This window comes from Misgurnus anguillicaudatus, chromosome 19, assembly GCF_027580225.2.
Source record: "Misgurnus anguillicaudatus chromosome 19, ASM2758022v2, whole genome shotgun sequence".
Classification (NCBI taxonomy): domain Eukaryota; kingdom Metazoa; phylum Chordata; class Actinopteri; order Cypriniformes; family Cobitidae; genus Misgurnus; species Misgurnus anguillicaudatus.
Window position 1 is genome coordinate 9609206 of NC_073355.2, and position 24160 is coordinate 9633365.

The 24160-nt window shown below is 39.6% G+C and overlaps 1 protein-coding gene across 4 annotated transcripts in view; it reads right to left on the bottom strand.

Moving 5' to 3' along the window:
• Positions 1–3417: 3417 nt before the first annotated feature.
• The window catches only part of adgrl1a (adhesion G protein-coupled receptor L1a), a 223340-nt gene continuing 202597 nt past the window's right edge, over positions 3418–24160 (bottom strand). For all 4 annotated transcript variants that reach the window (XM_073856909.1, XM_073856911.1, XM_073856908.1 and 1 more), the window contains 8 exons: positions 21600–21666; positions 21033–21124; positions 20781–20949; positions 18755–18910; positions 18484–18583; positions 13140–13259; positions 5820–5837; positions 3418–5500 (listed from right to left, as the gene is read on the bottom strand). In XM_073856909.1, coding sequence (XP_073713010.1) covers positions 4611–5500; positions 5820–5837; positions 13140–13259; positions 18484–18583; positions 18755–18910; positions 20781–20949; positions 21033–21124; positions 21600–21666 — 1612 coding nt within the window. In that variant the 3' untranslated portion in view covers positions 3418–4610. The remainder of the gene's footprint in view (positions 5501–5819; positions 5838–13139; positions 13260–18483; positions 18584–18754; positions 18911–20780; positions 20950–21032; positions 21125–21599; positions 21667–24160) is intronic.

A 24160-nucleotide genomic window follows, 5' to 3' on the forward strand; every position in this document is an offset into this window, starting at 1 on the left:
TTATTAATCACATAATTTTTTATAAAGGTTTTTTTAAGTAAACAGAGCAAATACATTTTTCATTAAGGCGTATCCAGATGTTTGTGCATTAAACTTCTCTTCTAAACATGTCTCAATTTGACAGCAAGTAGCAAATCACAGTTAATGTCTGTTATATAAACTAAAGGCTATTATAAAAAAGTCTTTGTATATCAGCGCAGCACGTCCAGCGATTTCATGGGGTCTTTAAAGGCCTCTCTACTGAGATTTTTCTCAAAAACTGTTGCAGAAAAAACTCATCCGGCGCGTACTCGTGCTTCACCTCTCCGTTTCAAAGTGAAGAAAATGAGGCCGATATGCAGAGCAGAACAGGGCGACTCCTTTCATATCCAGAGAACAGCGAATACGAGTGCTCTCAAAGAGCGAGAGGGGAAAAAAGACAAAAAGAGAAACCCAGAGAGTGAGCGCATGGTGGGTTGACTCGGCTAGATTATAGCTCTTAGTATTATTATGATAATCAGGGGTTGTATGGGGATTTTGGAAGTGGTAGCAGTCCCTCGGAGCGGGCTTTAGTCTAGCAGTTTACAACAGCGCGTAATCACTGTCATTATCAACATATTCAACACTGTACTATATTATCCCTTCAGCCCTTCAGTAAACAAAGCCTTTGACTAACATAACAAATCTTCCCACATTAACGCTTAACCAGGAAAGCTGTGTAAAGCAATTCAGCGAGCTAAGCAGGAATTGGGGGAACGATGTGGGCGATGGGGAGGGGAGCAGAAAGGATGATGGGTAACGAACCGTGCAAGGGCAGAAAACGGAGAGCTACACAAAACATGACGCACATCGGGCATCTCCGGGGAGAGAAAGAGCGACGTAAACAGCCTTTTACCCCGGCAACCAATGCAGCAGGGTAACAGGGTAAAACAGCAGCGTGTTGTGTCAGGTGGGCAGAGGGCCATGACTCAGGAGCAGATATCCACAGAGAGCACCTTAGTCTCAGAGAGCCAGTTCACCATTATGTGTTATGACAATACATTCAAACGGTCAAACCCGCTGACCAGTCCAAACTGGTCCGACCCATCAACATGAAACAAAATGTTCGGGTCATTGTTTTAAAGAAAAGCTGACGGTACGTGCTTCTGTCCTAAATGTAGGACTGGGTGTACTAACCACCCGCTGGCCAAGACAAAAGCACATACTGACCTACTGTAGTGTCAATTAGTCAAAGTCACCATGCAACGGATTGCACACGTCCCTTAAGAAGACTTATAGTAGAGAAAAATTATTTGCTTCATCATTACCCATGTCTTGTTTTCCACTATAACATCCTTAAAACATGATACACGAGAAGCAAAATTGTGCACTGCAAAAAATGATTTTCAAGAAAACAATTCTCAGTATTTTGTCCTGTTTTCAGTAAAAATATCAAAAAATTCTTAAATTAAGATGCTTTTTCTTGATGCGCAAAACGACCCAAGAAAACAAGTCCAGCCTCCAGACCAAAAATGTCAAATGTAAGTGATCCTGTGCATAAAACAAGCAAATAAATCTGGCAACGGGTAAGCAAATTTTTCTTGAATTTAGTGTTTAAGAAAAATGTTCATGATTTTTTTGCTTACCCCATTAGCAGATTTTTGCTTGTTTTATGCACAAAATTACTTAAATTTGACATTTTCGGTCCAAAAACTAGACCCACCTTCTTGGGAAAAAGCATCCTAATTTAAGAATTTTTACTGAAAACAAGACCAAAATACTAAGAACATTTTCTCTTGAAAATAATTTTTTGCAGCTTGAATTAAATCTCAAAGTTAGCTTGAGCTTTTTTTTAACCATGTTGGCATTTTTTGTTTTATGCATAAACAACCAAGGGTTAATGTACAGTCATCCTTCATTATCGTGAAAATAAACCCTGCTTGTTATTTGCTGACACCAGTTACTATATAAATAAATAAATTGACATCAAATATCAATTTAAGCTGAAATTATTTAATTATTCGCAAAGAAAGAGGCGGCAGAGCGGCACCAGAGACATACAGTAAAAGAGCACAGTGTTGGAAATTGGTTGCCAGGGACAACGGTCAATTATATTCATTATTCAAAAATATCTGACCGCAGAATGCCCAGATCGACCAATCAGTATCAAGTAGGTCTTAAGAGGTCTCAAAATCCAGCAATTTTGCTTCTTGAGTATATTTATCCTGTTTCAAGGATGCTTTGATATTTATACTGAGATCAACTCAAAAACACTGATTAAGAAAACGACTTTTTGCAGTGTGTAAAGAGTACAGGTGGTGTTTTGAATTACAGGTAGCGCATTCAGGATGCACAATGTTATCTACCTCTGACAGTGAGTGTAAGGAGACCATCCGTGTCTACAGTGGCTTCACACATCGCCTCCATAACTGACTCGCATTAAACATGTATATTCCTCTCTCTCTCTCTTCACTTTCCATCTCTCATCATCCTCACATATGCTCGGTACACACTGCAGAATGAAAACCACACTTGAATAAATGAATATGTGCATAAATAAATCAAAACAGACAAATAAATATTAATAAATAAAACATCAAACGCGAAAAAGATTCAGTAGTCTTCAGATGGGTGGAGCACTCATAAATACCTCTCTTTTGTTCGACAGGCTACGGAGATCATTTGCATATGGGAATCGCAACCCACAGAGGCCGTGTCTCATTGGTCAGATGTTTCTGTCACTCAGTGTATGCTAATCCTGTTCGTTTCTGGCAAAATAACAACATTTAAAATACCTTGAACAAAGTCTTTTAGATGGAAGCTTCTACTGAGCTCATAAATAGATATAGATTTACTTCAGCTATACGTGTCCATCTAACCCAGTAAAAATAGCCTCTGAAATACACACACGTACATACTGTTGATTCACAGGCATTCAAGGTTCACATTCAGACATACAAATCGCAAATCAACTGTCGCACCAGTTTCAGAAACAACAGCTGATATTGGTATGTAAAAACAGTCGAATACAATCTAGGGTTCGCCACTGAATACGTGTTCCCGATTTTTTGTTCGTCTAAACACTTTGTATTCTATTCATCTGATATCTATTACATCTTCCAGATAAACCGTAACCTACATTATGGCTGCTGTCAGTCAACCCACAATGCACCGGTGCACCCCTGAGGCACAGTGTATTCCCCTTGCATTCATGTTAAGCACTTTCTGTCTGGGAATGTTGAAGGTCAAACATTACCAACATGTAATGGGTTATATTACATAAAAATTGTGCCAGAATAGATCTCGTTGGTATGTAAAATCCTTCGCTTTCTGTCTTTCTGGCTCTCTTTCGCTGTCTCTTGGCAGACAATTAGATTTTCCGGCACTGCAGCGCTCCGAGGCAGGAGCGAATGGGGGCCAGAGAGAGCGAAAGAAAGACGGAGAGAGACTGCAGTGTCGTTCGGGTCACAAACTTCAAAACATTTTTATTTTCGACTTTTCAATTTCAGTTGCGGTACAAGAATTGTTTCTATTTTCATAGTACTTGATGCTTTTTTGTTGCTTTTGTTCATCTGGTTTATCTATGTACAGGAATAAGACTTGCTTTTACTTTTGTGTGGATTGTATGTACAGTGGTTGGACGGCTGGAGCGGTAGCAAAAAAATTCCTCTAGCCACAATAACACATAGGTGAAACGGCATGTTGTCCACCTAAAACATCCATCAGCGATTCAGAAGGCAGGTCCAGTCATTTGCCCTCGTCCGTGGGTCTGAGATAAGTCAGAACAAAACCCTACAAAGTTTCATTCATTGCTCTGAGAGGTCCCACGGTCGAGCAGCTTCACACAACCGGCTGACGATTAGTTGTGTCCTAACCCTCCCCCTTAGTTCCCGGTCTCCGTGGTTGATCTATACAGAAGAGTGAGTTCAGAGAGAGAAATAAAGGCAACTCCACTGAGGCAGCTTCCTGCTACCTGTTTCTGAACAAAAGTCCTTGTTTTCTTTTTTCAGGAGCATGTGTGTTCATACCCTTGATGTTCGGTAACAAGCACTTCTGTGAGGGAGAGACAGTGTGTGTGTGCGTGTGTGTGAGTAGATTCCAGTTTATGTTCTGGCTCAAAAACAGTTATTTTTGGCAACACTGAAGAGCTTTCAAAGAGTTTCTTTGTCACGTTGTAGTATAATGACACAGCCCCATCTTCTCCCGTAACAGCTTTTATCAAATAATAATGAAAAGAGACAACAGAAAAGAGAGGGTGAGGAATTACAAAGCAACATTTTTAAGACCTGATGAGAAATAAACACAGACACAAATGCCAGAGCAGGTTGAGAATGATGAAAAAGAGAGAGCTGACGGTCCACTGAGAGAAGGCAGATGGCTGGACTAGGTGTTTTTACCATATATCAGTCTGAGGAGGGAGGAAAAATGTTGCTGATGAGAGAGTTAGAGTGGTTACCCTTGCTGCCATGGAGACAAACCTCTCTCTTGCTCTCTCTGTTTAGGCTTTCCTTAACTCTCACTTCTAAACAAAGGAAAGTGTAAAAAGGCAACTAGACACACGGTGGGCATCAGAGACAGGAGAGGAATCCATTGTCGTCGGCACTTTGCGTCAAACCCTGTGGTCCACTTCCTCCTCCACCTCTTTGTCGTTGTCACAGGCTGGTGACCAACTGCATCTGTCCATCTCCCTCGCTGTGGGGGGGCTCAGGAGCAGGGTGGGCTTCAGTGCTAGGTCTCCTTGGTGGAGCCTGGTAAAAGGTCTGCATTGGGGCTCCGCGGGAGCCTATGGCGGGCCGGCCCGAGCTATAGTAGAGCTCCTCTGGAGGCTGGGCCGAGCGTGGAACCACCTCTAGTGGCTCCGGGCTGCTGTCCGGGTACGGCGAATCTCGCAGGTTAGTGATGCTGGTGTAAAGGGAGTCCCGCGCAGGTGAATCGGGGGCTCCGTTGCGGCCCTGGCCAGCTGCACTTTGACCGCTGTGACCGCTGTGGCCCAAACTTTCTGTTAGGTCACCCGTGTAGCTTTCGGATTCCTCTGGGTCGCTCTGGTAGAGCACGGACTGGGCTTGCTGCAGCAGCAAGGGCTCCTCGAGAGCTTTATAGAGCAGTTCCACGTCCTGCGGTGTGCGTTGGCGTGCTTCTCTTGAACGGAAATCTTCATCGCCCTCCATGCCCATCACTGGCTCAGGCCCACCCCCGCTCCGTCCCATGCCCATGTGGCCATGTCCTCTGACCAGGCTGCCACATGTTCTATCCCCAGCCCCTCCGCCCCCTCGTAGATTATTGTGCACTAATTCAGATATGATCATCTTCTCAAATGCTGCTGCATCAGAGATGTTTCGCTGTATGCCGCCAAGAGTTTCTGAACCTCGTGGGTTGAGTAACGGAGGGGGACTGTCTCTGCCACCACCTCCAAGGAAGTCACAGCTGCCTCCTGCACCACCGGAACTGCCGACGCCACGCAGAGAGTAGCTGTTGTTGAAGTTCCCGTTCAGAGGTAGAGTCTCCATGCCTCCATGATCTCGATTCTTAGACAGTGTGCTCTCTGTAGAGAGAGCAAATGAGAGGAGGTAAGTAAATGAGAAAGAGGATGGAAAAATGAACAGTTCATTACCTATTTTAATCAAGATAGGGTATCACAGCAAGAGAATCTGGGATTTAATCAATAATGGGGAAAAGCAACTTCCAGCTCAAGATTAATAGGCTTGCGGACAGAGGCAAGTTATTACCAGGGCCGTAAATTGTGTACATAGAAACACAAGGCTTCATTGCACACCTGAAGAGGTTATCATTCTGCAAAATTAGCCAATAAAAACAGAAAAGGGCTATAAGGCGAACAGACTATGAGAAAACAAGTGTCTTACTTGGGTCACGGAAAGTTCCTGCGGATCCACAGTATGTCCGGGTGAGGGCAGAATCAAAAAGAAAAGGAAAAATAGCTGTGATTTAATTTCTTCACCTAAAATCATCATTGATTTATTTCTTCTTTATTCTGTCATGCCCACAAAATTCATGCCAGCATAAAATTCAGTCACACTGAAATAGTTATCTGTTTAACTGAAGCATTTGCAGCCCAATGTGATCATGTAACCCTAAACAATTTTTACTGTTACTGGTTTAAGATGAGTGCCTCATTCTTTAGATTGGTGAGTTTAAGATCAGTGCCTCATTCTTTAGATTGGTGAGTTTAGATTGAAGATTTAATGATCATTACCTCACTCTTTAGACTACGGATTTAAGGTCGGTGCCTTATTCTTGAGACTAGGACGTTTAAGATCAGTACCTCATTCTTTAGATTGGATAGTTAATGATCAGTACCTCATTCTTTATGTTGGTGAGTTTAAGATCAGTACCTCATTCTATAGTTTGGTGAGTTTAAGATCAGTGCCTCATTCTTTAGATTGGTGAGTTTAGATTGAAGATTTAATGATCATTACCTCACTCTTTAGACTAGGGATTTAAGGTCGGTGCCTTATTCTTGAGACTAGGACGTTTAAGATCAGTACCTCATTCTTTAAATTGGGGAGTTTAAGATCAGTACCTCATTCTTTAAATTGGAGAGTTTAAGATCAGTACCTCATTCCTTGCAAATCACCACAAAATCTCACTGGTTGAACTAAAATTGGATATATATAAGAATATTAGGATAGCAACATGAATTTGACCTCAAGAAAAACAAACTTGTACACTCCTTCCAAAATGAGCAAACAAATGTAGGCTTGCAAGTCAGTCATCAGTCTTTCCTATTGTTCCCATACACCTTCCTCTCCTCTAAGTTTGTTGTTTCAAGTATGTCCTTTTCAATTGATGGTGTAATGAAAAGCTCAAATGCTAATTTTATATCTTGGACATGGCTGACAACATATCTGGTGGGCCTCGGAACTTTTTTGATGACATTAGTATCACTAAGCGGCGGTTCACATTTCCCAACTAAAGCCGTGTAAAAAATGGGACCATGACACTTTCCTACTCCTTTCCAACATGCTTTCCAACGTAACGTTCTGAAAAGTTAAAGTATTTTCAACTGGCTGCAGCGCCGACGCGCCTGAATCTATTTCAACGTGCTTGTCGTGCCACTATATTTGAAAAACGTATAGGACAAGTTCGGTATTTTACACTTAAAGCCCGAGTGGTCAGGGGTGTTCACTGATATGCTCACACAAAAATCGCTGCAAAAGATGCTTTCCAACAGGTGTTTTACCATTCGTTGTAAACTTGTGGACCAATTTTTCCAAACCCCTCACACCCGTACATTCTTCCGTTGAGAGCTTGAATAATAAACACTCCAGCCCAGTTGGTGTCGATAATCCGCCTTTGCCTATTGCAAGAATAGAAACAACGTTCGGCGCGGAGTAATACCGTACCTCACAGCACATCTAATACAAATCAATGGAGTTGGACAAAAACTACAATCCAACCTGTTGGAAAGCATCTTTTGCAGCAATTTTTGTGAGTTTCACTCAGTGAGTTTCACGTCTTTGTAAACGAAAGTTTAATGCATTTTAGGAAGGATTGTTTCAGTGCGCCTTTGCAGCCATTGTAGAGGTGGGAGGTGATACAATAAACACCCGAAAATTCTCGGGCCAGCATCATATGTCCAAATTTCAGTCAAAACCGTTCTATTTCATCATAAACAATCTGAAAACAGGGCTTTAAGTGTAAAATACCGAACTTGTCCTTTAAAATACGAGTATAGTCTTTTTTATGTGTACATGAATGTACACACACGGTCGAAAACACAGCCTTGTAAAGTATAATTTATTTGACTCGTACATGTACACAGACGCTTGACGCATACGCATTGCCGCAAAATGCAATGCATCTCTTGGGCAACATACTACATTCTCATGTAGGCGTATGCGCAACCTACACATACAATGTACACAGAGTTTCAAAAATCCGGCGGTGCGCGTACAATAAGTGCACATACTTCTGATGACGAAAATTGCGCCACCCGCACTGTACGCAGACCCTCAAATACATGTCAAAAATGGACTATACTTCAGTCTTAAGTCTAGCCTGTCGTTCAAGAGGGGAGCCGGACCATAAAAACTTACTAACCCTTTTCGGAAGGTAATGTGTCTGCTGGTGGTTTAGAAACAAAAAGAGGGTCAACACTAGGAGTCGCATTCTCATCAGAGGATAATTCCTCATTTTCAGGGCCCTCTCTAATATTATCACATATCACTTTTAATGTCAAAAAGCTTTGACAAAATGTCATTGACAGAAAACATTTGCTTAGAGGCCATTTTCAATCGAGAGCATAAAAAGAGACCCCACAGAGCACAAAGAGAAATGGTTTAGAAGGCTTCTGTGCAGGCATTTATATGTTTTTCCCTTCACCACAGCACAGAAATATCAAAGTGCTCATGAGAATTAGGATCATGTTAACTATCGATGGTTCTTGCAGTATGGTTGTTAGGTTAGATCTCTGAAACAGAGGGATTTTTGAATATTTAATATTTATAAAATGTACATATTGAATGTAAAAAATGTGTAAATATTATAAAATTATAGCATGTTATAGTGACCTCAATATCACCCCAAAACAACTAAAACAAATGTATGTAAAATATTGATGTTGTATCCAGCTTAAAGAGCCTGGGGTCAAATTGACCCCAAAGAACAAAGATGCTACAATATATGTAGAGGACATAAAAAATCATCATAAAAATGTTTTGGTTTGCCGACTTGTCCTCATTACATTAGGAAAAGTCATAAGAATCTGAAGCAAAAAAGGATGTCAATCATGTTTTCACAGACGTTAAACTTTGGAGTCAATTTGACCCCATTCAAAGATAATAGGATGGTTAAATTGGGAAGTTTAAGTGCACCAGTCTTTAGATAGAGAGTTTAATAGCAGTGCTTTAATTTGGATGTTTAAAAAGTGCCTTATTTCTTAATCTTGCCGTAATGTGGTAATTTACAAGCCATGACAAAACAGTTTATTTTACGCAACCTTTCACACACTAAACATGTTGTGATATTCCCACATTTCGTCTGTGTGAACTGAACTCAGGAGATGCATGCGGTGGCACAGACCAAGGCGTGCAGGGTTTAAATATTAATGCCCGGTATTATTTTAATCAACGCTCCTCTGTGCAGAAAGAGAGAGTAATTAGACATTCTAATGAGGCCCTCCTTCGACTTCCTCTCCATAAGCATTCTAAAAATGTCTTCTCAGCTGAGCCAAATCGTGCCGAGTGGCGCACCGTCAGCTTGACACATTACACAGAAAGAGGGAACGTTTAAAATATTCAACAGAGACGCTGTCTTAAATTTCACCCCACCGACACGGGATTCGCATCTATCTTTCTCTCTCGCTGTCTCTCAAGCTGCACACGACGAAGAACGAAATGGCAAGAGAGAAGCCTACGGACTAGCCTAGCATATGAGTGTGCGCGGCGTGGGCAGAGCCGTGCCGATGCTCTGTGTCAAATCTCCAGGGGACGCTCCCCTTTCTTGCTCCGCTGTCAGACACTCAACTTCAGCCTTAGCTTTAATCGATGCACTGGTCTGTCTCTCCAGCAGGCGATATTAAAACACTGGCCAGATGGTCGGCCCATGTCCACCTCTCAGAATCGCAGTGACAGACCGACAGGGTGTAAACGCACATGCAGACGTAGCGACCCCCCCACACACAAGCAGCATATGCACATAAGTGCGCAGGCTTTGTGGCTGCACATGAATGCTGTCAACGACATTCAGAAACAAGAAAATGCTGAGCACATAAAATAATAAGCACATCCCGCAGGAACAATTTGTTGCTCCGAGGTTTCTCGAGAGACTTATTAGGGTTCAAAGAAATATGTAATTTAAGAATGAATTGTGTCTCGGATCTTTTAATAGACCGCAGAAACAATAAGAGACCATTTTTGCCATTCGGTAAGTGTAGAGAGTACCCTGTAAGTGGATGGCATAGCTCAGATCCTATAGACAGCAATTACTGTAAATGGAAAGCAAATCAAGACTTGTGTTGAAGTCTCCTGCATCGTATTCGCTGGTTTGCAACATTTTCAAGGTTCTTGCACTCCAGAGGGGAGATTTGTACATTACACATGTGAGTCTTTGTTTTGCTTACAAGAAAAATCTGAAAAGCAAATCTCCATTTAGCTTTATTTTGGTTAGGAGAAAGAATTGAAGATGCAAAACCCTTTAAAGGGGACATATCATGAAAATCTGACTTTTTCCATTTTTAAGTGCTAGGGGTGTAACGATACACCAATGGCACGGTTCGGATCGGTTTACGGTTTTGGAGCCACGGTTCAGTGCGATTCGGTTCGGTTTGTTGTGGGTGTAGGGTTCCTGTCATTTTACCAGCAATGCTAAGGAACAATAGATTAACTTAAAGGAAAAGTCTACTCATTTTCAATATTAAAATATGTTATTACCTTAACTAAGAATTGTTGATACACCCCTCTATCATCTGTGTGCGTGCACGTAAGTGCTGGAGCGCGCTGCGACGCTTCGATAGCATTTAGCTTAGCCCCATTCATTCAATGATACCATTTAGAGATAAAGTTAGAAGTGACCAAACACATCAACATTTTTCCTATTTAAGACGAGTAGTTATACGAGCAAGTTTGGTGGTACAAAATAAAACGTAGCGCTTTTCTAAGCGGATTTAAAAGAGGAAAAACAGGTCATTGAAATGTGGCTCCCCCTGTGATGTCAGAAGGGGATAATATGCCCCTTAATCTGCACTATCCAACCACGGCACTTCCATTTAGGGCAGATATCAGCTCATTTGCATTTAAAAGGACACACCCACAAAGGTACATTTTTGCTCACACCTACAAAGGGGCAATTTTAACAAGTTATAATAAATTATTTATAAGGTATTTTGAGCTAAAACTTCACATATGTACTCTGGGGACACCAAAGATTTATTTTACATCTTTAAAAAGTCTTGTAAATGTCCCCTTTAAATGGGTCTGACGTGTTTTCTTGAAAATAAGCATTTTTTTACATGCTCTTATGTAAGGATTCAGTAATTTCACTTTTATGGTAATGAAAAGGTTATTAGTCAGTAATTAAAATGCCTTACTTTTTACAATTAAATGTCACTTTAGTCATTTTATTGGTATTTAACAATTTTGACCATATGCATGCTTTTATGGCAAAACCGCTGAATCCATTTTTTTTTTTTTTTGGACAAGGCATAGTAAACAGTTGCAAAATCACCAAAGATGCAACTAGAAATGTTTATTTGGTAAACCTCCTTTAACCAGGCAAAAAACTTTTCGAGCTTGACAATTAAAATGCGACTCATACTGTAAGTGTGCCATTATTCATTTAATTCTTCTTTATGCACTTAGAGGACTTGAAAAAGGGACGTGCCGTTTACTGCCACCGGTATGTCTGAATGGCCCCAGGTTGGGATTAGGCGGATTTGAAACATAAGTATTTGGTGAACATATTGTGCACATATTTGTGTTTTTATTCCACTGGGCACATAGGCTATGTATACATGCACAAAATTCTGTCAATCCGACTGAATTTAATTTGATTGAAGGTTACGACGATACAGCTTACATACACCCATACATTGCAATCTGATTTAAATGTTAGTTTACATGTACATTCTATCGAATCTGAACCGAACATCTGCACAAGCGCACAGCCAGGGTTGCCAGAATTGCGAATCAGAACCATCCCAAATGGTCATTCAAAACTAGCCCAAAAGCATCCCAATGACTATTCACAGCCCAAATACCAATAACTAATGAACGAAATCCTTTCATCTTTAACCGCAGAAAAAAAATCAACCGATAAAAACAGTTTAAAGCTCACGTAACACACGCTGTTTCTGCATTTCTGATGTTAATCTGGAGTACCTATAGAGTAGTATGACATCCTTTATATCTTTGAAGAGTCTTTAGTTAAATCAGATTTATAAAAGAAAGATTAGCTTTACCGAATCTTTCCGATAACGTACGAAAAAATGACGGAGGAGGAGTTATAACACGGGAGGAGCGAGTACGAGTCATGCAACACTATACAACACTTATAACGTATGATTCACTACATGTTCATGTCATTTATATAATATACACGCGCCTATTTCCAACATAAGACAGAAGTCTTACTTACCACGTGTAACTCGTCATGACCCGGTTCTGAAAATCCACAGCATCAAACACACACGCTGCTAATCCGGATAATAAACTATATCCATTGTTTCCATAAGGCTGGATGTCTTCTCCTTACATCCAAAAACACACTTCTTCTTGTGCCATTGTTGACTTTTGAAATTAAACAAGGCTGAGTGGCGTGATAAGCTGTTAGCAAGCTCTAGCGTTTCCCGCTGACTAACGGCTGGGCGGGGTTTTCCGGGGGAAGTTTTCCGGCGGAAGCCCATATAAAGAAGTGATACGTATCGAAAACCCCTGAAACGTCAGTTAGAACTGTAATCGAAAAAAACTAGCCGAAACTTGTACGAACCCTGGCGAAGTGCATTCGGCACAGAAATACTCTGAAACACGCCCAACTGCGGTTTTGACACTTTGCCTACGTTTAGCATGAGGAAACAACTCTATAACTGTGTTAATAAGTCAGAATGCTTGAAATACCATTAAACCCCCCCCTTTAAACAGTAGCCCAAATCTAAACTCGAAAAAAGCAGAGGACTTGGCACACCCCGCTGTGGACAACATCTCGTCGAGTTCATGCTTTATCTCTGGATTAAAGTCGAAACTAAGTTGGAGAAAATTGTTCTTAAGGAGTTTTCAGATATAGTGACAACGCTATTTTATTGCTTTAAGTAGCCTAATGTTTTAAAAGTACACATAAACGCGCCAGAATGCACATTGCGTGAACAAGGCGTGACCCCATTAACGTTGATGCCACTACCTTGTTGTTGCGTGTTTCTGTGACGGGAATCATGTGATACAGTATAAGAGGTTAACACAAGATGTGAACTTGAGCACAAATGTTCTGCGCATGTGCACAAGGTATTTTTGCATCCGATTAAGAAAATACTATGATTCACGTGTTTACATGCATACACCACCCCCTTCAATACAATCCACATTTGCATCCGATCGTCCTCAATCGTATTGATTAAGGTTTTCAATTCGGATTATTATAAGGCTTTTCAATACGACTGAGCCATCAATACGATTACAAAACGGATTATTTGGTTGCATGTAAACATACCTATTGTAAAATCAACCCAAACTCACCTGTGGAGTTGAAGACCCCAGGTGAGGGTGGAGTAAATGTCTCAGCCAACAGGGTGTTGTATGGGGAGGTGCCTGTACGAGTCTGCAGCACAGGATTGGTCAGAAGATGGTTTCCCATCGTAGCTACAAAAGAACAAACAAAGAAAACACAATTGACAATAATTCCTGTGACTCTCCTTAAATCTTACTTTAAATTCTATATTTAAATGTGCAGCGTGTAACTTTTAGAAGGATCTCTTCATAGAAATGCAGTATAATAAACATAACTATATGATCAGTGGTGTATAAAGACCTTACATAATGAACTTTTATGCTTTTATTACCTTAAAATTAGTCGTTTTTATCTACATACGCCACGAGTCCGCTTACATGGAAGTTTGTACCATCATGTTTCTATCAAACCCCTAACAAAAATCTGCTCTATAGAGTGTGTTTTGTCACTACGTTGTCTCAGACGATGACATGTCTGTCAGGTGGCGGCTATCGTAGCTTCTCTATGCGTTTCAAAAGGACGGGGTGAGCTGTGGACTGAACCGTTGTGAAAATCTACACACTGGTACTTTAAAGAGTAACTAAACCCTAAACCAACTTTTTTAGCTGTAAGAATGGGGCTTTATTAATGCTGTTCATTGATTTGAGTAACTTTTTTAACATTTGGGTATAAAGTGTTTCAATGCTACAATATATGGTGCAAAAACGTCTGAGTGCTGCCCTCTTCAGGTTGAACGGTGGTTACTGCAGTTGAATGTTCCTATTGGATGTTGCGGTACTGCGTGATGTAAGCGGTGCGACGTGACGTAAGCAGGTTCAAGCTCACCACGCCCTTGTTACACGCTCAGTTTGTCCCCTCTATCTCCTTTGGGGTCGGCTCACTTTTCTTGCATTTTTCAAATATTGCCAGTGGGTGGAGTCAGGCTCTGACCAGGGGTTTAGTTACGCTTTAAGCTACAAGGGAGCATGCTCTAATGTGCCTATAATCACTATAATGTAAATGTTCACTTCCTGTAAATAAAAACATCATTATCTTTTCATCAGTACCAATCAGTACTAACCAGCATCTAGGACTGAGATAATCTATTTTGTATTGCGAATCATAATAATGCAATGCGAGCAAAAAAGTTTTCAAAAAGTTGAACAGAAAGCACTAAATGTTTGTTCCTGACATTTGAACAAAAACACCCTAATGTTACGCCGAATTGTCGTAATGGTTGGTTTGATGAAGTGTTTATTTGAAGTGAAGCCGAAATGTATTTGAAGAGTAGCCATGGAGCGTAATACCATGCCTCACTGTCAGATGGAGTCATTGGAAGGGAAATGGTAATGTTTGCTATTATGTAGTTCCACGGAGCAGCCATTGAAATGTAGTTTCATTTCCCAGTGAAATGTGAACTTCTAGTAGACAAATGTGACTCAGAGAAATGAAACATTCAGTATGGCCCATAATGCACACGTAGAGCTGCAGCCCGGGGCTTTCAGACAGAAATGGCATGAAATTAAAACGAGGCCACTATGACACCGAGTGGACTGAGGCAAAGTTCAACCTTGCGGTCTTGTGCTATCATCTATCAGATAGGACCGCCTCGAGAATTCATTTAAGATGCTCGCTCTCTTGCATGCATAAACTATGCACATTTATGGGCTTTTAAAGAAATATTCAGAGTTAAATAAATGTTAAGTTTGACTCAATATAACCAAACAATGATTTCAACTCATCCAACTGTTACGGTAAGATTACGGTTGCGGTGAGGCACTTACAAAAATACCCAGGGCAGGCAGATTGACAACTGGTCCACCCAGTCAGAAGAGACAAAATATTTTTGTGGAAAAGCAGAAGAAAACACGCATGAATGATAATAATCTCTTTAATAAGAATCGCCCAAATACGCATCATTCAGAAATAAATAACTATTTTGAAAGTTTATCATTTGCATGTTGCAAGAGCCATGTTTATACTGTACTACTATGACACTAGTGAGATGTAACTGCTGGTTGGCCTTATCTGTGTAAAGTTACATGCATTATAAGCTGATTAATCAAAAAAAATCAGATTATATGACCAGGGATACAAAAAATGTATTCTGTAAAGCACGGTTTACATGCACCAAGTTAATCCACCTAGAAACATACTGGCACCTCATAGAAGACAATTTATCAACTTTACAGCTTAAATAAATAGCTTTTTATACTGAATAATTCATGCCACTGCTTTAACAAAAGTACAAGCTTCACTTTTACGCATTTTCGTAAGTTGAAGTGATTTCCGAGGTAATCAATTCAGCAAATACATCCAAAATCTCTTAATTTGCACCAAACCCCGGACATTTCTTTAATTCTTGGAAATATCTGACAGAAAGGTCTTGTGTAAAATGCAGACGCAGCCTGAATGAGGAAAATCTAGGCCAGCGGGAGCGAAGTGGAGGTATGACAACGACTCTTAGAGGGGAAAAACCGACTTCACACGTTAGTGAAGTGGGAAATGAGAGAGATAGGAGATGAATCTGATAAAAACAGTGGTGCGCGTAGACACACCCTTTCATTACCCCATGTCTCTACTCCTGACTGCCATTCACTTCTCCAACATCCACGAAACTTTTATCCGACGGTGCAAAAAACCCATTTCCTCTCTCGAAAATCTATTCTTCTCTTTCCATTGAATTTTTTTCGCAGCTATATGGTTCAGATGTGCCTCTCCGTCTCTTTCTTTCTCTCTCCCGCCTTGATTAAAGTCCCCGGAAAGCAACAATCGGCTCACTGCAGCGAGGACGGTCCTGTCATTCTCCTCAATTAGAGTAATTACCCCCCGTTCGTTCGCCACCTAATCACTTCATTAAAAACAAAATGGATAGAATTAGCATAAAAACTGGCGGTTGATTTAGCTGCTGCCTCTCCGCCGTCGCCCCCTCCACTCCTCCCACAAACACTGATCCCTGTGATGATAGGAATGATGGTGACATTGCACTCAAGAGGTGCTGATGGAATATGCTATATCTCACTTTCTCCCTCTCGCTATAACCGTCTCGTTTCTTCCTTTGCTGCACACCGCTGGAGTATCGAAATTCGGAAATTTACAGGGGTTGTGGTACGAGCGATCAAATTATGCTTAAAATTTGGTGATTTTACTTTGAAAACGTAGCTCAAAACTTTCTCGTTTGTTCAAAAATAAGCATTTGTGACCCTGGTGACCCTCATAAGGGGCACGAGTATATTTCTAGCAAAAGCCAATGAAGCATTGTATGGGTCAAATTTATAGATTTTTCTATTGGTCCAAAACTCATTAGGATATTATGTAAAAATAGATATTTTGTAAATGTCCTACGGTAAACATATTAAAACTTTTTTCTTTTTTTTAACCCTCAGATTCCAGATATTCAAATAGTTGTATCTTGGCCAAATATTGTCCTATCCTAAAAAAACATTACATCAGTGTAAAGCTTATTTTAGACGTTACATTTCAATTTCCAAATATTTGACCCTTATTACTAGTTTTGTGGTCCAGTGTCACATTTATTTAAACTAGCCTGCGAAAACAACTCAATTGCAAGCAGAAAATTTAAATCTACTGTTTCATAACAAAATAATAATAATAATTTAAAAAAATAATATTTTCTGCAATCAGCAAATTTAAATCTACTGTTTCATAACATAATAATAATAATAATAATAATTTAAATAATAATATTTTCTGCAATCAGAAAATTTAAATTTATTGTTTCATAACAATAATAATAATAATAATAATAATTTCAAAATAATATTTTCTGTAATCAGAAAATTTAAATCTACTGTTTCATAACATAATAATAATAATAATAATAATAATTTAAATAAAAATATTTTCTGCAATCAGAAAATTTAAATCTATTGTTTCATAACAATAATAATAATAATAATAATAATAATAATAATAATAATATCCCGGACAGGGATTAGTCTAGCCCTAGACTAAAATAAAAGAGCTGTCCAAACTGAAAACAACTTGCACTGACATATCTTAAAATACATCAATGCCCTTTGTTGTGCCTCAAAATGCACATCAGTAATGTTTTAAGTAAGACATGTTTGTTAAAACTAGTTATATTTCCTAATTAAACTACTGTAAGGCCTAGTCCTGGCTTTAGCTAATCCCTGTCTGGGAAACCAACCCCTACTGTTTCATAACATAATAATAATAATTTCAAAAATAATATTTTCTGCAATCAGAAAATTTTAATCTAATGTTTCATAATAATAATAATAATAATAATAATAAAATGATGGTGACTCATTCCCAGCCACCTTTTTTTAAAAAGTTGCCCGCCAGCATTGTTTTGTATTTTCCTGGAAAATTTTCTTCTAAAAATATATAAACATACAAATATATTAAATTAAAGAACAGACCATTTGCTTTCAAACAAACATTAAACAAACAAGCAAACAAACAAAAAAGGTAAAAAAAAACCGTAACGTATCTACATTTTTTTTTTTTTGCAAAAATCTGAAATAAATGCATTTTTGTGAAGGAATTTTGTTAGAGATCAGATTCAGAACATTATCAAAACATACACAAAGTAAAAAAAAATTTGCTTCGTTTTTTTTTATAAATTGTGTAATCATCTAGTGGAAAATCGCGGTATTACAGATTAACATAAAAACTCATCAGGAACACGTTTATTCATGCAAATGTTTTCTCTTAATTGACGAGATAACTTGTGAATGGCAGGGAAAGTGTTAATAGTTTTTAACATGTTTTTGTGATGTTTGCATTATATAATGTGATAATATGTCATTTTAATAAAAAAACTTAAAATCGATACCTTTGGTTTACTTAAATGTACATTGTGTATAGCAATATGCCTAAAATATGGGGATATGCTCCACCCCTCCCGTGACTGTGCAGTAGAAAAGCCGATTTGAAGATGGATAGATGGATGAAAATATATTTACATCCAGGTTGTTTTAAAACTACCCACACATGCAGTTTTAATTAAGAATTTTAATATGTGTGATCTGTAATAGGTTGTTGAATACACATGCTTACACATATAACGCAACCTAAGAAATGTGGCACATATGTACTTAATCCACTGACAGCAGCTATGGAGCAATCAGGTCTTATCAGAGCTCATACAAAATATATAAAACTACTTAACTTTCATCAATCCTAATGGAAACCTCTCTAACGAGAGTTAGTTGATAAATGAGAGCTAGTTGACAATTTGTTGCAGTTACTAATAGGTAAAAGCATGTCTAAAGTGGACTAATAAATAAAAAAAGTGTAATAACATGATGTAATATAGCACACAAACACAGAAATGGGCTTTGTCTCTGGTGCATGCTTGGGAATTTGGAGGGGGTAGGAGGCTCTTAGCACGGTTGAGGGTTGGAGTGCTATTTATGTCTCCGGCCATGAAAGACGACTCTGTCTGCTTCCGTACCGTGTCGTTCCACATACGACGAATTCGGCTCTGCAACAAACACACGGCACAAACATTCATTACGATGAAGTGCAGTAATCACTACACACTGCAACCCGAGGTGAAAGATTGTTACGGGGAATATAACAGCGCTAGTCTATTAATAGCAGCCTATAAATAGTCTACGAATAAATTGCGATGCTGTCATTGCGCATGTGTCACCTGTCTATGCACTGCCGCATGCCGCGCCTGGCTGCCGGTATAGTAACGGTTGTTGGCACGCAAAGCAGAGTTCTTTAGAGATCCATGAGAGCTCGTAGTCGAGGTGCGACTGCAACAGTATGAATGACGCAGGCACTTGCTGTACTCTTTATGCACCTGAAACACAAACATAGCAGCACTAAATGGCATTGCATAAGTTGCACAAGCAGTTGCATAGTTGGGTGAGTACTGTTATGCCCTCTGTTATGGGTTTGTGGGCGAGGATACTTGTTTCATCAAACAGTATCAGATGGGGTGTTTAAACTTTGAAACTATTCATAATTTGCTATTTATTTTGGGGTCGCTAGTAGGGTAGAAATTACATTCTTCAATACAAATGGTTTAGTCACCCTCAAGCCATCCTCGATGTACATGATTATCTTTTTTCAGATGAACACAATCTGAGTTATTTTAGAAAATGTCCTTGATCTTCTAAGCTTTATAATTGTAGTAAACAGGGAAAAATGCATTCATCCTTCACAGACGTAATCCACATGGCTCCAGGGGGTTATTAAAAGCCCTCTGAGAGTAATCCATGCGATTTGCCAGTGGCGGCCACCGAAGACCACTTGTCTTCCGAGGGGCGCAAATTCAAAATATGTGTTCGAAGTGTGTGGCTCATCATGCCAAAATACGTGTTTACGATAAAAGAAGGCGCTCACATTCACACAATACTCGCAAGACACTAACTTAAAACTAAACTCTGATTAAGCGAGTATCTGGCAAACGTGATCGTCTCTTTTATCATAAACCCTTTGAAACGTCTGCAGTATGCATGTATCTTGACATGATGCGTGATGCACATGGTTCACATGACGAACACATATTTTGACATTATGAGCCACCCACATGACGGGCTAAATCCAAGTTTTGACGAGCTTCGCATCGTGTGCCAACGTTAAGGTGCATTATCGTCACCTAACTCCCTCTCGCCACCTAATGGTGCATTCACACCAAACGTGGAATATGCGGCAAGAATTGATCGTTGCCTCGTGAGTTGAAAAATCTGAACTTAACCAATCAGGAGCTTGCTCTAGCAGTGACATGATTACAGGAAGTGAGCGGAGGCAGAAATACGAAACAACAATGGAGGACAATCATCATCGCTAGACATCTTCGTACTTTTACAGGAATTTAAAGGATCTTGTTTGAGGAGGTCGAACAATCTGGTAAGTTTAGTAAATTTGAGCTATATAACTGTGGGTTTACACCAAACGCGATGCGTGCAATCGCGTGCAATGTTTATTTAAAGAAGATCATTTTTCTGAAGCATATTTGATCATCACTTCAACAGTTGCACGATATAAATGTTAATGTATAAATTAGATGAATGTTGATTTATAAAATAAACATCACAGTCTTAAATCATATTTTCATTGTGTCTTTGCTGCGTCTGTGTTGCTTGAGAACTGCGCTCTGTTGCAGCCACACTTGATTCTGAGGAACTACTTTGTTTGGCGGAAGAGTAATATTTGTACTAATAAAATTACAACTTATTTGTTTTTTATTTTATGAAATCCTGCTAACGTTATGCATATGAAGTAACCGTTTTATAAAAGCAATAAGCCGCGCAAAGCAGTGGGGTTACAGTGCATTTTATAACAGCTAAGGGGTTTTGATAATGATAATTTAAAAAAAATAAATTTATAAGAAATATGTTTTAATCCTCTAAAAATAATGGTTATAGTAATTTCAGACCTTAAAAAAATTGGCTTCAATGGCTTTAAAAAAAATCTAGATTTCCTGAGAATCATCTGATTGTGTTTTTCTGGAAAAAGATAATAATATACATCGAGGATGGCTTCATCATGGGGTGATTTTCATTTCTTGCTGAAGGATCCCTATCCCATATGCAATAAACAGAAATTGCATCTTTTACTTTTTAATTGATAGGCCACTTGACTTTTTCTGCTTGAGAACACCCCAGACATTTATCAGCAAATGTGTCCCCAAAGTACAGTTCAACTGAAACAAGAACGCTACTGACCTTTTTCTGCAGAGCGCAGTGGAAGATGAAGATGAACATGCCCTGGAAAGCATTGAAGGTGGTGAAGAGGTACGCCATAATGACCGTGTTCTCATTGATAAACAGGAGACCGAATGCCCACGTCAAACCCAAAAGGAAGAGCAGAGCGATAGCTCCTAAAGCCCAGGACCTAAAGGAAAACATACACATTTAACAATGTACAATGTATATGCGTTAACTCTCTTGTATCAATAAATACTGAGGAAGACTCACTTGATATTGTCCAGACGGCTGGAGTCGGGTTTGAGGGCGGATGAGTTACGGACCATCTTGTGAAGTGTTATCATGAGGAACACCAGGTTTAACTAAAATTTAAAATTGTAATGATATGCTTTAAAAAGATCCAAAATTTATGATCTTTCCTTTCACTTTTATCTAATCAAATACTCTCTAAACTAAGAACGTCCCCATTCCCTTAAAACTACTACATTTAAGACCGTGAATTTACACAAATACTCGTGCTTAATGAGAGGCAAGTAACAAAATAACTTGGCATGAGAATACAAAATGTATTTAATCAGAAAGTAATAACAACAAAAACAAAACTAGCACATTAGTAAAATATACTGCAATTACGAAAATGTCAGCATGTTCCTGAATCTAAACCTAATCTAAACTCATACAAAGCATATTAGAGCCAAAAACATACTTGTCAGCAGCAACAGATCCATAGGTGAACAAAAGTGCTTTGTTTGATAAGACTAGCGCAGCATTTTCTTGAGGGGAACAAAGTCTGAGCGAAGCAAAGAGAGAGGGCATAATGTTTAGAGAGAACAATACCATGATAATGAAGGACACAGGACCGATAAAGCTCCAGATGAAGTAGTTATCCACCCTCAGCCAACACCTACACACACAAAACAAACACACAAAAACTTTCAATAATATTTTAACAATAAAAGCATTACAGTCAAAATTCGTTACGAATATCTCACAAAGCAGCCCAACACTGACTGTCAAATGCTTTGAAAAATTGCCATCCTATCTAAAATTTTTATTGCCGCCACTTTCAAGAAACATTTTTGTTACATGTTTGTATCAATAAACTGTGATAAAAGTCTTGTTGAGGGTTAAGCTCAGTTTTTAATCATTAGCACACTGTGTCAGCGTCTCATTTTCTGCACTGTAGTCAACATTCAAACATCTGCAGCTGTGTTGTTTTTACACACACACACACAGACACGCAAACACACACGTACACAATGTTCAGGTCAGGTAAAAGTGCGGTAAGCAATTGTTTTTAGATGTTTGCATACTTTTCAACTGGTCTTCCATTGGGCCAGATTGAAAACATTTACTTATTTTGTTAATGCTGTTAGTGCTTGTATTACCAGTACCAGTGGTGAATTTACAACAAAACACTAGTTTGCTTTTGGTCTTGACCATAGACTGTATAAAACATGGACATAGTGTCCGTGACGTCACCTGTAGGTTTCTGAAAGGCATTTTTGAAGCCCAAAGTGGGCGGAGCCAGAAGTCTGGCAGTGTGTAACCGTGCATCACTCCCGGATTACCCAAAATGGCCAAGGAGGCAAAATGTGGGTGGAGCTGAGGTGCCTGGTTGCTGAAACCACACAAGCCTAACTGTACGTTCACATCGCCGCCGGAAGTCATTCATTTACAATGGAAGGTGGCTTCTCTAAGCTGCAAGGAGGGTCAAATCCATCGGCGTTGCGTTTTGGGCGTTTTGAGCGACAAGAGCGTCAATTGGAAAGTTGAAAGAAGCTCAACTTTATGGTAATGAGCTATGACGCGGTTCAGTGGCAAAATGCCAGAAACTAATCGGAATATAGCCTAGACGTTCTTCGCTGGCTGATTCCGGAGAAACATACGATGTAAACTTCCGTTCCTACCAAAACATTCAGGGAAAACAGATGTCAGAGAGGCCAAAGCGTTAAAAAGCTTCCCTGTACTTTTTGACAAGCGTCCTTGACTGGGAGGCCTGAACTTCTTTGGAAGCTCAAGTCGCCGGCGGTGTGAACGTACAGTATCTCAACGATAGTGACAACAACTGCAATCCACCTGTCACTCAAGTGGCCACACCCTTAATTATGCAAGTCTTAAAGTTAGCATTTAGATCCAGTTTTGAGGATGTTGTAAACCCCAGCGCTAGACTTATATACCATCGCTGATAAAAACGATGGACGACATGTCTCCACAGAATTCCATTTTTTATATCACGGCCCTGAACATTTTCCCAATCACAGACACACAGATAAAGTTGTCACATCCCATTTTATTAGCATCTAATAATGAACGTAAAACTTACACTTAAAAGTACGTAGACATGATAAGAAATAACTAAAGTAGCAGAAACCATCGTTGGGAAACAAAATAATAATTTCATCATTTTATAATTTGTATAATTCGATTTTTTTAGTTTGGCCCACGTCCCATTGATTTACATGGAGAGGGCGAGGATTATGACCTATACTGCAGCCAGCCACCAGGGGGTGATGGAAATGTTTTGGCTTCACTTTTCAGGACATGTGTGGCACGCTTGTTATAAAGTAACAAAATGTAAAAAACTGGAAGTTGTCTGATTGGTTAAAAAAATAAACCACACCCCTGGTCCCTGGGTGTCCCAAAGACTGATGTGATTTTTCAGGAAAATAATTTAATACAATCTGCTAGTTTGTATAAACATTTAAACGTGACATTTCCAAATGATTTAAACTTTTTTGCTTAAGTCTTTTCCTGCCATTGACAAGTTAACTCTTCGATTAAAGCCCGGGATACACTGCACGATTATTGGCTGTCCCAGACGAAAGATTGCCATCGTGAAACTATCGTCGCGGTTTCTGTGATCGTGGCTCTTCGTTGGTGGTCCTATGTCGTGCAGTGATGGAGGTTTAGGGACGGCCGTTTTCCCGGTCTTGCGTCCGGGGATGGCCTGCGATGGTTTTCTGACAGTGTCAGAGATTCGGCGTGATCACCGCACAGTGTGTTTGATGCTACGACCTGCGCGCCGGTATTTGTTTACCACGAGCGCATGCTGGTGACGTTGCGCAACGTGTGACGCTGCCGCCGAAGCTTCCGTGTCATCATCGTACAGTCTACATGCCTCTCGTACCCGAGTTTAAACGATACATGTCGCACATTGTAATAAGGTAATGATCTTATAAGAGGACAAAAATCGTGCAGTGTATTCCGGGCTTAAAGGGCGTTTTGCAGGCAAAATTTTTCAACGAATTTGTGCAATTTGCTTGTTGATAATAAACATTTAAACTGTTATCCATTGTATTTTATGTTGTTGGGTATCACAAAACCCGAAAAAGTATGAAAAAGTACAGCGGTTTGCAATGATTCTCCTTTCCCCCACAACGCACTGTATGACGTCA